Here is a 14,609-nt window from a genome sequence, read left to right as displayed (position 1 = left end):
GTTTTTGTATTCTTTGAGTAAATACCCTTACTGGGTCATAGGGTAGTTCTATTTTTAATTTTTTTGAGGAACCTCCAGACTTTTCCACAGTGGCTGCACCAGTTTGCATTCCCACCAACAGTGCATCCTCACAGACACTTACTGTTTCTTTGTGACATTTTAATATGCATATTCACAGCTCAGGTTACTTCTATCCTTAAATTTTTTCTAATTTATACTGCTTTTTTTTTTTTAACTAGAAGAGATTTGATAAGTCCTTTTAAGCAATTAGTAGTATAATCGTTAATACTGGGCATCTAATATTAACAAATAATGAAACTTCTATTAAAGTTAAGTTCAAAGTAAACTTCTATTTACTTAAAAAGATTGAAGAATAAAGTAGCAGGTTGACTGGATATTTGTAGAATTACCACATAAACCATACATAGATTGGTATATTAAAACTTATATTTGCCACTAAAAGTGTACAAAACAATTTAATGAGAATAGCTAACCTTTACTGAGCACCTCCTTACTGTGTGCCAGGCTCTGTTAAAGAGCTAAGAATTTTTTATCTGATACAACTGTAAGGATTATTCACATCTTACATGTGAGTACCCACAGTTTAGAGAGGTTAAGTGATTTGCCCAAGGTCATCTGACTATTAAGTGACAGAGTCAAGGGCTCAAACATAGATCCAACTTCAAAGCCTTACTTCTTAATAATTTTGCTATACTTCCTCCCTAAGACATAGAAATCTGGCTTGACCATTGCTATCACCACACAGGTGCCTGAGGAAGAAGAGTATATTTATAAAGTGTGAAAGAAAAGAATGGTCATTTTAAAATCTCTTTTTCTCTGTCTTCTTCAAATTGAATCATTTCTATTCATCTGTATTCAACTTTACAGACTCTTTCCTCTCTCTCACTATTATCTATGCTTCTATATATGATGTTTCTGTTTTCCTCTGGCTTCTGATTATCATGTGCCTTGGTGGGTTTTTAAAAAGTATTTATTCTGTTGTGTTTGTTGAGCTTGTTGGATACATGAGTGTATAAATTTCAAATTTGGAAACTTCTCCAGCCATTATTTCTTAACACTTTTTATGCCCAACCCTCTCTTATCTCCTCTGAGACTCCAATAAAAATATGTTAGAGTGCTTCTGTTGTCCCACTGGTCACTGGTACCCAGATCAATTATTTGTAGTCTTTTTTCTTTCTGTGCATCATTTTTGATAGTTTCCATCAGTATTCTGCAAGTTCACTGATCTTTTCTTTTGTGTTGTCCAATTTCATCCAGTACATTTTACATTTCAAATACCTTTTTTTCATATCTAGAGGTTTCACTTGAGTCTTTTATATTTTCCTTCACCTTCTTGAACATGCAAAACGTATTTATAATAACCTTTCATGTCCTCATCCAATTACATCTAATTCCATTTTCTGTGTCATTCCTAGGTCTGATTGTATTGATTGATTTTACGATTAGTTGTAGTTCATATTCTCCTGATTTTTGTATGACTGGTAATTTTTGTTTGTTTGTTTGCATGACTGGTAATTTTTTATTGGATGCCAAACATTGTGAATTTTACATGTTTGAGTACTAGATTTTTTTTTTATATCCCTTTGAGATATTGCACTTTGTGTTGGCTGTAGTTGAGTTACATAGGATCAGTTGGCTTCTTTTGAGGCTGGACTTTATGTCTGTTAGGACTCTTCCAAGAGGCCTTTAGTCTTGGGCCAATTTCTCCCCAGTGCTAAGGCAATACACTTCTGAGAACTCTACCTAATGTATTGCAAAGTCTTTGTGTTGTGCCTCGAGGGAGCATGAAAAATTTCCAGCTTTGTGTGGCCTTCAAGAATTATATGGCCTTGGGGTGCCTGGTTGGCTCAGTTGGTTGAGCATCTGACTTTGACTCAGGTCATGATCTCACTCACAGTTTGTGAGTTCGAGCCCCATGTCAGGCTCTGTGCTGACAGCTCAGAGCCTGGATCCTTCTTCATGTTCTGTGCCTCCCTTTCTCTCTGCCCCTTCCCCACTCATGCTTTCTGTCTCTCTCTCAAAAACAAATAAACATTAAAAAAAATTTTTTTAATTAAAAAATAAAAAGACTTATGTGACCTTATACTGTCCCATGGTTCCTTCCTTGGCCTTGGTTAGTAGTTTTATCTCATTTAGGCACAGGTCACTTCTCAGCCAAAGACTCAAAGATACCCTTCTGTAGATCATGTGTCCCTCTTTTCTCTGATGCTATGCTCTACAGATTCTAGCTGCTTTGACCTTCCAGAATTCTGCTACATTTCTCCTCAGCATAACAAGATCACTGGGCTCTGTTCAGGTTCCCATTCCTGTACTGTGGTCTGAAAACTGCCTGTAGGTACTAAACTAGACCACTGTTGGGCCCACCTTATTTGTTTCCCTCTGGCAGGGATCACAGTACTGCACTGCCTGCCATGTCTGAAAATTTGTTGCATTTGTTTTATTGCTTTTCTAGTTGTATAAGGTGGGGACATAGATCCAGTCCCCTGACACTCCATCATGAATGGAAGCACAGGTCTGTGATTTGTCTTTAAGATCTTTTTTCCTAGCAAAAACTTACTGAATAATTTCAAATCAAAAACCATATATAAATCATATATTGAAAGGGCTGTGAATTAGGAACCAAAATCAAGGTCCTCATCCTTTCTCATTTAAACTTGTGTTTCTCACTCTTTGGACTTCTGTGTCCCTCTACCCAGATGACCTAGAACAATTCATCTGATTTCTCAGTTTGGTTCTCACCTGTCAAAGGAGGCTTATGAATGGTTTTTATAACACCCTGAGGTGATATAAGGTGAGAACACAAGAAAATGTATCAATTGGCTTAGGTTGAACTATTTTCAAACAGAAGCTAGCTTGTTGTCACGTACCAGTATTTATTATTCACGTTTATCTTTAGGCACCATATTGGACATACCTTTTATGTGCACTGGGACTCTTTATCTACCAGTCACTGGATGCTATTGATGGGAAACAAGCCAGAAGAACAAATTCTTGTTCTCCCTTAGGGGAACTTTTCGACCACGGTTGTGACTCTCTTTCCACAGGTAAATTAGCGTTATTAGTGAAGGTTTTTCCCAATTTTGTTGTTGTTGTTGTTGTTGTTAATAATGGCTTAAAAATTAACATGAACTGAGCTGTTTGGTCAACTTTTTGGATAGGCATACATTTGGGGGCAAATTTTCACAGTGTATTTTGAAAGTATGTTCAAAAATTAATTTTGTTTGGTGTACCTTATTGTGATGCCAAGGTTACATACCCTAAAACTCTGTATTTCTGAACTCTGTATCTCTGAATGAATAATGGCAATTATTTCATTAATTATTTTTAATTCTTAATGGTTCTTAAACCTTGTTTCTTTCAGTATTTATGGCAGTTGGAGCTTCGGTTGCTGTACGCTTAGGAACTCATCCTGACTGGTTGTTTTTCTGCTCTTTTATTGGGATGTTCATGTTTTATTGTGCTCACTGGCAGACTTATGTTTCAGGCGTATTGAGGTTTGGAAAGTAAGTATGTTTTTTAAGTTGTACATTTTTAAATATAATTCAATTTATTTTCACAATCTGTTATATTTTATTTATCCATAAGGAGAACAATGCTTCAATCAGGAATTTAAATTATCTTTTAATTTATTAGAGCATCCATAAATGCTACAGCTTAATTTAAGTCTTGCAGGGATTCTGCACGTTATAAATAGTTATGTATTTGATAGTAATTTTATTTCTTTCTCCCTTTTAGTAGCTTACTAACTCAAGCTTACATTATACAGGAGAAAGAGAAAAATAAGGGACCTGAGTAAAAAGTACTTAAGTAAACAGCATTTGACTTACATAATAAAATAATGAAATATGGAATCTAAGGGTCCTTTTTGGTCAAATCTTCATGTGCCCAAAAAGGGGCACCCCGTACATCAGTCACCAACAAGATAATTATGAGACTGTTCAGTTGTGGTAGACAATTGATGAGATAATGTAAAAGCACCTTGAAAATGTTAGAGATAAACATCAGATGATAAATATGCCTCTGATGCCTTTCTTAGACACCAGGAAATAGCGCCAAAAACAAGAATTCGATTCTGTTTTCCTCTTTCCCATCAGCTCCCTCTCTGCCTGATCCTTCAAGAACTATCTGCTGTTGGCTCATTCTCAGCTCTGCCTTTCCGCATCTACTGATTCTTTGTAACCCCACTTTATTGCTGCATAGGAGAAACAGCCATGGAAAACAAAAACAAAAAACCTCTGATGATACTAAAAATATCATCAGGAGAAGCCCAAATCTATGAATCATGTAACAGAGGGAAGGCCTTAGGCAACTCATCACATTGATTCTAAATTATGGAATAATTGTAGTACCACCTAGTGCACTTGCATGTTTCAGGTACTGTTCTAAGTGCTTTACATGCATTAGCTCATTTGTTCCTCACAGTACCCTGTAAGGGTATTACCTCCACTGTACAAATGAGGCAGAGAGATTCTGTAACTTACACTGCTGTTAAGTATAGAGCCAGGATTAAAACTCAAGTGTATTTGACTCCAAACCCCACACTCTTAGCGACTGTTGTTCAGTTCCCTGGGACCAGCAATGTATTAGATTCTGTGGAAGGATACAAAATGCATTTTTTAAAAAATTCCTGTTTTAGGAGCTATATAGTATAGTGTATCAAAGGGATGATATAATACTTCTGTGACACTGCTAATACAGTCCATTGCCAAGTGTAAAATGACTTGCGCTAGGTTTCCATAAGCACTGAAGAAATCCTACGTAAGGAAAAGGTAATTGTAGGTTGAATTAGTTTAAGAACACTTTTATGGAAAATCTGACTCTTTTGCTGATTCCCTATCTACTGATCAAGATCCCAAGGATCAAAAATCCTGGTTAAAAATTCAAGGCAACTATGGAAAACTAATCTGTATCTATTTATAAATTAAGATATGCTAAAATAGAAAAGTAACTTTGCAAAATCTAATGCATTTTAATTTGCTGAACTTGCTATGGTAAACTAGAGTAATATAATGCAGTGTTCTGGTTAATTATTATTATTGTTGTTACTATTAATGACTAACTTACCTTTTTGGCTTCCAACTTCACTAAAAATCTTTCTGAAATGAATTAGTTCATCTTGGCCTAGATGTAAATTTTACATTCATTTGCTATTGATTGAGAGTCTATTGTGTGCCCAGAACTAGACATACAAAGATGAGTTACTTGTGGATGGACTATGCCAGACAGATGGGAGTAAATCTAGGCAGAAGCATGAGGAAAGAAAGTACTCAGAACATTAGGGAAATGGCTATTTCCTCCACCATGTAGAGGAAAGGAAATCCTGCAATGCTGGGGCAAGGCTGGAGGGGTGGGGACAGCCATTTAAAATACTAACACTGGAGAGATGCCTCAGCAGGTTAACCATCCAATTCTTGGTTTTGGCTTAGGTCACGATCTCTTGGTTTTGGCTTAGGTCACAAGCCCTGCATCTCTAACAGCTAACAGTATAAAGCCTGCTTAGGATGCTCTCTCCCTCTTTCTTCCCTTTCCCCGTTCATGCTGTCACTGTCTCTTTCAAAATAAACAGGGGTGACTGGGTGGCTCAGTCAGTTTAGTGTCTGGACTTCAGCTCAGGTCATGATCTTGCAGTCTGTGAGTTCAAGCCCCATGTTAGGCTCTGTGCTGACAGCTCAGAGCCTGGACCCTGTTTCTGATTCTGTGTCTCCCTCTCTCCCTTCTCCTCCCCTGCTTACTCTGTGTGTGTGTCTCTCTCTTTCAAAAATAAATGTAAAATATATATATATACACACACATATATATGTATATATGTGTGTGTGTGTGTGTGTATATATATATATATATGTATATGTATATACTAAAAGAAGATAAATAAAATACTAGCACTGGATTGCAGAGATCCTAGGCACTATAGTTTATCATTTGGTCAAAGTAAAAATATCATGGAGCATTGAGTAGGATGATGGTTCAGCTTAACATTACAAGAAGGGTCTATATGTAGCACATCATGCCTTTAGAAATGTTTACAAACTGTGCCAGTATCAATGGTCTGTTGGCTAGGATGGATTTCCTGAAAATTTGTCACTGAGAGACTTAATTTTTTTTTTAATTTTAATTTCAACATAGTTAACATATAGTGTTATATTAGTTAAGGCACATGATATATAGTGATTCAGCAATTCTGTACATTAGTGCCCATCATGTACTTTTTTTAAAAAATATAATTTATTGTCAAATTGGTTTCCATACAACACCCAGTGTTCATCCCAACAGGTGCCTTCCTCAATGCCCATCACCTACTTTCCCCTCTTCCCCCACCCCCATCAACCCTCAGTTTGTTCTCAGTATTTAAGAGTCTCTTATGGTTTGTCTCCCTCCCTCTCTGTAAGTTTTTTTTCCCCCTTCCCCTCCCCCATGGTCTTCTGAAATAAACAAATCATGATGTACTTTTTAATCCCCATCACCTATATCACCCATCCCCCCACCATCCTTCCCTCTGGTAACCATCAGTTTGTTCTCTTTAATTGAGTCCTTTTTTGGTTTGTCTCTTTTTTAGTTTGCTCATTTGTTTTATTTCTTAAATTCTACATATGAGCGGAATCATATGGTATCTCTCTTTCTCTGGCTGACTTCTTTCACTTAGCATTTTACCCTCTAGCTCCATTTATGTTATGGCAGATGGCAAGATTTCCTTCTTTTTGTGTAAGAAGTTGCTGCAGCCAAGGTCAAAGAGGTTTTTGCCTGCTTTCTCCTCGAGTATTTTGATGGCTTCCTGTCTTACATTGAGGTCTTTCATCCATTTTGAGTTTATTTTTTTGTCTGGTGTAAGAAAGTGGTCCAGGTTCATTGTTCTGCATGTTGCTGTCCAGTTTTCCCAGCACCACTTGCTGAAGAGACTGTCTTTATTCCATTGGATATTCTTTCTTGCTTTGTCAAAGATTAATTGGCCGCATATTTGTGGGTCCATTTCTGGGTTTTCTATTCTGTTCCATTGATCTGAGTATCTGTTTTTGTGCCAGTACCATACTGTCTTGATGATTACAGCTTTGTAATACAGCTTGAAGTCCAAAGATTTCCTTCTTTTTTATGGCTGAATAATATTCTTGTGTGTATGTTTATCTCATATCTTCTTTATCCATTCATCTATTCAGAAACTTAATTTTTATAGTATTTATATTATTGGAATATAGAAGAGAAATGTAAATGCTATTCTACTTGTGGCTGTTTTCATTGTTATTTAAAAATATGTGGGTTTCAGTGCAAATATGAATTTGTTACCTTGAATTAGATCATTTAAACTATAAAATGTTAATAAGTATTTTTAACTATAATTTTTAACTCTTAAAGATTTTTTTAGTCAGTGGCACATTAGTTAGTGTTTTCCTTAGCACAATATAGACTTACAGTTAAAATCTGTCTCTGTACTAATGCTTGTCTTGTGGGATAAGGCATATCTTATTTATAGCACATTTGCTCTCCTGTAGCAAATATTTTGTGTAATTCAATAGAGCAATGCTTAAAGCTTAATCTTAAATCCTAAACCATGTCCAATGTTCAGTTGTATTGTGTCCTATTTTGTTATTTACATGTGAACATTTAGACTTGGTGTTAATTTTTTTTATTTCAAAAGCATGAGGATTTCTATATGGTATTAGGTTCATTTGTCAAAAAAATTACGGTAAAGGACTAGTTTCTACCCCTACCCTCCACCCATGGTGGACTAATAACATGCAATTAAAAACTAAAAAACAAAACAGGCTTACAAAATACCATCCTCAATATTTCATTTAACTTAACAAATGCAAAATTACTCTGTCAAATTACCACGGAAGTTTTTAAATGCTTAGTCTCAATTTCTCCCCTTCACTCCTTGCAGACTGGTAACTAACCCTAGACCACACTTTCAATAGCACTGTTGTAGACTGTCCTTCATGATAACAGTTTGGGGATTAAGGATATACTTACACAATATCCCCAGGGTCCATCTTTCTTGGATTTTTAGTATTTTTTTGGATCCAAATTTTAAAAACTTGGACCCATTAATGAGTTCTCGTTGTGAACTGTTATACAGAATATTCTTTTATTTAAATATAGTAGGCATAATATATTTCTCAAGCTTCAACTCTTTCTTCATAGTTCAAATATTTGAGTATTTGGTGAGTGATTCTCTCTTTTTATCATATTCTTTCAGCTTTCTTGTTTCTAGACTCAAGAACTGTCATTAAGGGAGAATGAAACTTTGAGTTTAATATAAAATCTGTGATATGATGATGCATATGTGAAACCCAGGTTCCTAGCTCAATCCTCGTATGTGTCATTTAGTTCATTGAGAGAAAATTTATTCTATAATCCCTGCCATCTTTCCTAGTTGCTTCTGGTCACTAGTCATACCCTGGGGAAATTATGGATAATTTAGTGTAATTCTACCCCTGTTACTGGAAAAGAGCACAGAACTCTGGTATGAGTCGTAAGTATAGTGGGAAGAGAGCTTGGCTATGAACTCATTTTCCTATGGCAATTGTCAGCTGTTCCAGTACAGGCATGGAAAAATCATTTCAGTTTCCCTTTCCAAAAAATAATTTATTGGAATAATTTATAGCTCATAAGACTCACAATAGATGCTCAGTGTTAGTACTTTTCTTCTTTTTACTCTACAAAATACTACATGTTATACTATTATGTTTACATTTTTGAGCCAACTTGACTATTTCTCTACGCAGCCTGGAGGCCTTGGTTTGCCTGCCACTGATCTTACCAAAAAAAACAAAAAAACTGGCTACCATTTTTATATTTTCCTTTTCTTTGTGGGTTGATGTTCAGTTCACCTTCTCCTCTTAACTGCCCCCAAGTAACTTAGTCTGGAAGTCTTCTTCCCTGCCTGGTTTTAATTTATCATCTAATCGACCACGCTACATGTCTTATATTTGCTGAGCAGTAAGTATTCCCGTAGCATCTGAAGACTCCAGGGCATCCAAGCAGAGATGTCAGGTAGGTAGACAGATGTAGAAACCTGGAGCTTAGAAAAAACGATGTGAATTTGGAGATAAGAATTTTGAGGTCCTTAGCCTATAGATGGTAATCTAAGTATAGATAAAATCGTTCAGAAAATCTAAAAGGAGAAAAGATGTAATTATGGAAATGGTAGCATTTCAGATGTGGAAGAAGCAGCAGTCTAGGAAAGAGCATGAGAAGAGTTTCTAGCAAGGCAAGAGAATCAAGAGAGAGCATGGAATAAATAAGAACATAGCAAAACATTGAGAAAGGGAATGATCAGCATTTTAAAGACTGCAGAGAAGTTACCCAAGATATTAACTGAAATGTATCCCTTAGATTCGATCAATTGAAAGTCATTGTTTACCTTAAACAATTTTAGTAGAATGGGGCCAAAAACCAGACGACAGTAAAAAAGCAGCAAATATGAAGAGGAAGAAATTACAAATGTAGACCACTTTTCAGTTAGTCTGTTTATGGAGCAAAGGAGAAGAGGGGTCAGTAGCTTCAGAGAATGCAGACTAGAGACTGATGTTGGTTGGTTTAGTGGAGTTTTGTTTTTTGTTTTTTGTTTTTTGTTTTTAAACTTAACATGTTCATGTAGGGGAAAATGTCTGTGGAAACCAAAAAACTATAATGACTATTAGTAACCTAATATTAGGACAGCTGTTTGAATTTTCCCTACTTTTTAAGTGAAATTCACTTGGGTGTTTAAGAATTTGTCCTAAGTTACCTGGTTGTTTTTATATTATTCTAATTTTTCTTCATTACAAGACTAATACATGATTGTTATTTAAAACTTCAAATGTTACAGAAGTACATGAAGTAGAAAGTAAAATCCTGTAATTTCAATAACTGCTCTCAGCAATTTTATACATGATATACAAGCTTTCCCTCCCCCATGCATATCCTAATGTTTACTTGTATATGAGCACATACTGTTCAGTGTGCTCAGTTCAACAGTGTGAATTGATAATTCAGTGATAGACCTAAAGGTACAAATAAGCTAAACTTATGAAGATTCTAACATATTTGATATTTAACATATGGTTAACTGATCTTCATATTCGGGAATTTTATTTACAAACATCTTTTCTGTTCTTTGTGCTTCCTCTTTAGAGTGGATGTAACTGAAATTCAGGTAGCTTTAGTGATCGTCTTTATATTATCTACACTTGGAGGAGCAACAATGTGGGACTATACGGTAAATCTGAATATTTAAATTTATATTTAAGTACTTTACAAATATTTAGGAAAATGCATTGTTAATTTTCTTTAGAAATTCTTCACATTGTAGTTACTAGTCATACCACTTCTTAACCTTTCTTCCTTCATTTTGTAATTTTACTATCCCTATATACCTTATTATGGCATTTTTCCCTATGCACGAATATATTATCACATAGAAGAAAATGACCCCATTGCCCTAATACAAAATTTAACATGCTCGTTGAACTACCTTTTCCAGACTAAAATTTATCTCATAAAACAGATATATGAAAGAGTAAATTCAGTAAAATATTTCATGTTTGAAACTTGTTCCTCAATATCAGGAAATAAGAGTTAATAATTTGCCTTTTTTATAATCTACTATGAGGTAAAGTTTCCCATATTAAGGAGTGTTTTTATTTTCTGCTTGGTTGGCCTCAGTGTTTTGGTAAAAGTTGACTCTCAGGAGGCCACTGGGATAAATTCATGCTTTGCATAGAAAGAGAATTTATGAAGAAATAAATGATTCTATCTTTACAACCTAAGTCCATAACAATGGCTGACTCACAACCTCATGCCCATAGAGTTAAGAATAAGAAGGATAATATCAATAGCTAACAAATAACATTTACTGAACACCTTATGTTCCCACAGTTTACCATCACTGTGACCCTCAGTACAATACATGAAATAGATACTATCATTATTTTGTTGTATAAATAAGTTTTAGAATGATTAAGTAATTACTCCAAGGACACATAGCTAGTAAGTACTGGAATTAAGAAATCAAATTCCAGACTCTAGGTTTTTAGTCACTCATAGATATATATATACCTCCGGTAAAAATAGTAAGAGATACAAAACTAAACATACTCTTACCATAGGATCCAGCGACTGTGCTCCTTGATATTTACCCAAATAAGCGGAAAACTTATGTCCACACAAAAACCTGAACATGGATGTTTACAGCGGCTTTATTCATAATTGCCAAAACTTGGAAGCAATCAAGATGTCCTTCAGTAGGTGAACGGATAAATTATGGTACATGCAGGCAATGGAATATTATTCAGTGTTAAAAAGAAAGCACTATCAAGACATGAAAAGACATGGAGGGACCTCAAGTGCATATTACTTAGCAAAAGAAACCATCTGCAAAGGTGGCTGCATATTGTATGATTCTAACGATATGACATTCTGGAAAAGGCAAAATGATGGAGACAGTGAAAAGCAGCAGTTGCCAGAGGTTACTGGAGAAGGAGGGTTAATAGAAAAAGCACAGGGGATTTTTAGGGCAGTGAAACTATTCTGGCATGATACTATAATGGTGGATATCTGTCATGCATTTGTCCAAACTCATGGAATGTATATACCATCAAGAGTAAACTGTAATGGAAGCTACGGACTTTGAGTAATAATGTGTCAGGATAGGTTCGTGTATTATAACAAATGTTAACACTCTGGTGGGGAATGTTGATAGTAGGGGATACCCTGGGGGTTGAGGGTAGAGAGTATATGGGGACTTTATGTATTTTTCATACAATTTTGTTCATGAATCTAAAGTTGCTCTAAAAATTAAGTCTATTAAAAAAACAGTAAGATTTCTCTAAGGCAGTTAATTTCAGAATTGCCAGCTACAGATCATAACACTGGGCTCAGACTTGGAGCATATTTTTAAGTAGTGGTACATTTCCTGAGACATTCATATTCCTTCTCATCCTATAAGAATGATAGAATCAAGGATATGCCACTATAGGCCTCTCAAATATACTAGAGGGATGCGATGTGTCTTTTATGTTAGCTGCCCAGCTGGTTCCCGTAAAAAGGTGAATGTTGACCTAGAGGCAGTTGGGTTATTTATTAAGTCAGATGTGGTTGTCTTAAATTTAATTCTGATTTAGTTACAATGGGGAAGAATTTAATTTAATCTTAAAATCATTTCATTCAATGTTTTGACAATACCATAGGAAGAAAACACACCTGCTTATTCTTACCAACAAGAATACTTATTTTAGATGTAGATTTTCTAAATTTGTTCATCTGTAGTTTCCACAAATGTTAGTATAAATTTCAGTCTATTTTCAAAACACATTAGCCTATAGCTTTTGGCAATTTATTGTTACTGTTTTTTAAATCCTTTGCTGCCTTTGGAAGTTTTCTTGAACAGCAAATTGACCAACAGGTAAATATACTGTTAGAGATTTAATCCTGGATATTAACTACACAAAATTCTTGCATGCACACATACTGTGATATTTGTCACATTCATGATGCAGATCATGGTGTCTGACTTTTCCTGTGGTGCTACCTTTTAGAGGTACTAAATTCAAGTGAACTATCATTTTTCATGTTTAAATCAGATGAAGGCTTATGAGATTAAATATTTCATCACAGTTATGTAAGTAGACTTCCCTGAATTTGGTGGATTCATTTTTCACTTAATGAATAAAACCACTAAAAGAAAAGTGACCACTTCAGTCTACATCTAGGAGTTAAGGCTTGCTTATACAAGAAAAAGGATAGCCTATTATACAGGGCCATATGATAATGTTTCTTTACTATTTAACAGGAAAATAAATTGTATTTTCTTAATGATTTGTTTCTTTCCTCTACCCCTAAAGATACCCATTCTAGAAATAAAATTGAAGATCTTTCCAGTTCTTGGAGTAGTAGGTGGAGCAATATTTTCCTGTTCAAATTATTTCAATGTTATCCTCCATGGTGGTGTTGGCAAGAATGGATCCACTATAGCAGTAAGATACTAATTTCATCATCATTTATTACTAATTTTATTCTAAATTTTATTTTTAACCAGATACAGAAATACTAAAAATATGCTGGTGTTCCAAGAACAGGGAAGGGAACTGTCTTTCTTTTTAAGCATGTAATACAAAAGCATTTTAAAACATATTAACCAATAAAGCATTTTTCCTCTTTTCTGAAGCCTTTTTCTTGTAGACTTTTCTGACATTCTATTTAATCATCTACTGTCTCATTACTGGACATAATTAAGAATTTCCATTCTCAGGGAATGAGTTCCTGATTTAATAGCAGGAAAGTTGCCAAAGGTCATGGCTTCACATACAGGGCAATTTATTACTCATCAAGTAAATTTTAGTGAAATTTCACTAAAATTTATTTTTAAAAATTATTCTACTATTGGAGCGCCGGGGTGGCTCAGCCAGTTGAACGTCTGACTTCGGCTCAGGTCACGATCTCACGGTTTGTTGGTTTGAGCCCATCAGGCTCTGTGCTGACAGCTCAGAGCCTGGATCCTGCTTCAGATTCTGTGTCTTTCTCTCTCTCTGCCCCTCCCCCACTTGTGCGCGCGCGCGCGCGCTCTCTCTCTCTCTCAAAAATAAACATTAAAAATTTTTTAAAATTATTCTAATATTTTAAAAAGTAAAATTTTTAAACCTTAATTCTTAAGTTGAATAGGTACACCATGTGTTTCTGTTTTTTTACATTTTTTTAAATATAAATTGGGGCGCCTGGGTGGCGCAGTCGGTTAAGCGTCCGACTTCAGCCAGGTCACGATCTCGCGGTCCGGGAGTTCGAGCCCCGCGTCAGGCTCTGGGCTGATGGCTCGGAGCCTGGAGCCTGTTTCCGATTCTGTGTCTCCCTCTCTCTCTGCCCCTCCCCCGTTCATGCTCTGTCTCTCTCTGTCCCAAAAATAAATAAACGTTGAAAAAAAAATTAAAAAAATATATATAATTTATCATCATATTGGCTTATGTATAACACCTAGTGCTCATCCCAACAAGTGCCCTCCTCAGTGCCCATCACCCATTTTCCCTCTCCCCCACCCCTCTGTCCACCCTCAGTTTGTTCTCTGTATTTAAGAGTTTCTTGTGGTTTGCCTCCCTCCCTCTCTGTAACTATTTTTCCCCATCCCCTTTGCTCATACTATAATACTTTTGTATTTATTTATTTTTTTAATGTTTTTTAATGTTTATTCATTTTTTGACAGAGAGAGACAACGTGAGCAGGGAGGGGCAGAGAGAGAGGGAGACACAGAATCTGAAGCAGGTTCCAGGCTCTGAGCTGTCAATGCAGAGCCTGACGCGGGGCTTGAACTCACAAACCATGAGATCATGACCTGAGCCAAAGTTGGACGCTTAACCAACTGAGCCACCTAGGCGCCCCATGTATTTATTTATATATATATTTTTTAAACTTCAGTGCTTTTATGTGGGAAAGGGTCAGAATTCCTGCCAGCTTTTTAAGCAAATACAATATTTATGTTTTTAAAAAGCCATATTGTCATCTTTAAGATAAACATAAGACGATAAAGGGGCACCTGGGTGACTCCGTTGGTTAAGCCTTTGGCTCTTGATTTCCGCTCAGGTCATGATGTCACAGTGGTTCATGGAATCAAGGCCAAGTCTGCACTG

The 14,609-nt window shown here is 35.8% G+C and overlaps 1 protein-coding gene across 2 annotated transcripts in view; it reads left to right on the top strand.

Annotated features, from left to right (window-relative positions):
* CHPT1 (choline phosphotransferase 1) overlaps positions 1–14,609 on the top strand; it is a 35,842-nt gene that overhangs the window by 12,847 nt on the left and 8,386 nt on the right. For both annotated transcript variants that reach the window (XR_005795353.1, XM_040491081.1), the window contains exons 2-5: positions 2,918–3,065; positions 3,383–3,524; positions 10,129–10,213; positions 12,837–12,968. Coding sequence is in view for 1 of the 2 variants with exons in the window: in XM_040491081.1 (XP_040347015.1) it covers positions 2,918–3,065; positions 3,383–3,524; positions 10,129–10,213; positions 12,837–12,968 (507 nt within the window). In the remaining variant the exon portion in view is untranslated. The remainder of the gene's footprint in view (positions 1–2,917; positions 3,066–3,382; positions 3,525–10,128; positions 10,214–12,836; positions 12,969–14,609) is intronic.

This window comes from Herpailurus yagouaroundi, unplaced genomic scaffold (genome assembly GCF_014898765.1).
Source record: "Herpailurus yagouaroundi ecotype Mexico unplaced genomic scaffold, PumYag 182, whole genome shotgun sequence".
Taxonomy (NCBI): domain Eukaryota; kingdom Metazoa; phylum Chordata; class Mammalia; order Carnivora; family Felidae; genus Herpailurus; species Herpailurus yagouaroundi.
Note: the sequence above shows the minus strand (reverse complement) of the source record. Positions and strands in the feature narration are given on the sequence as shown.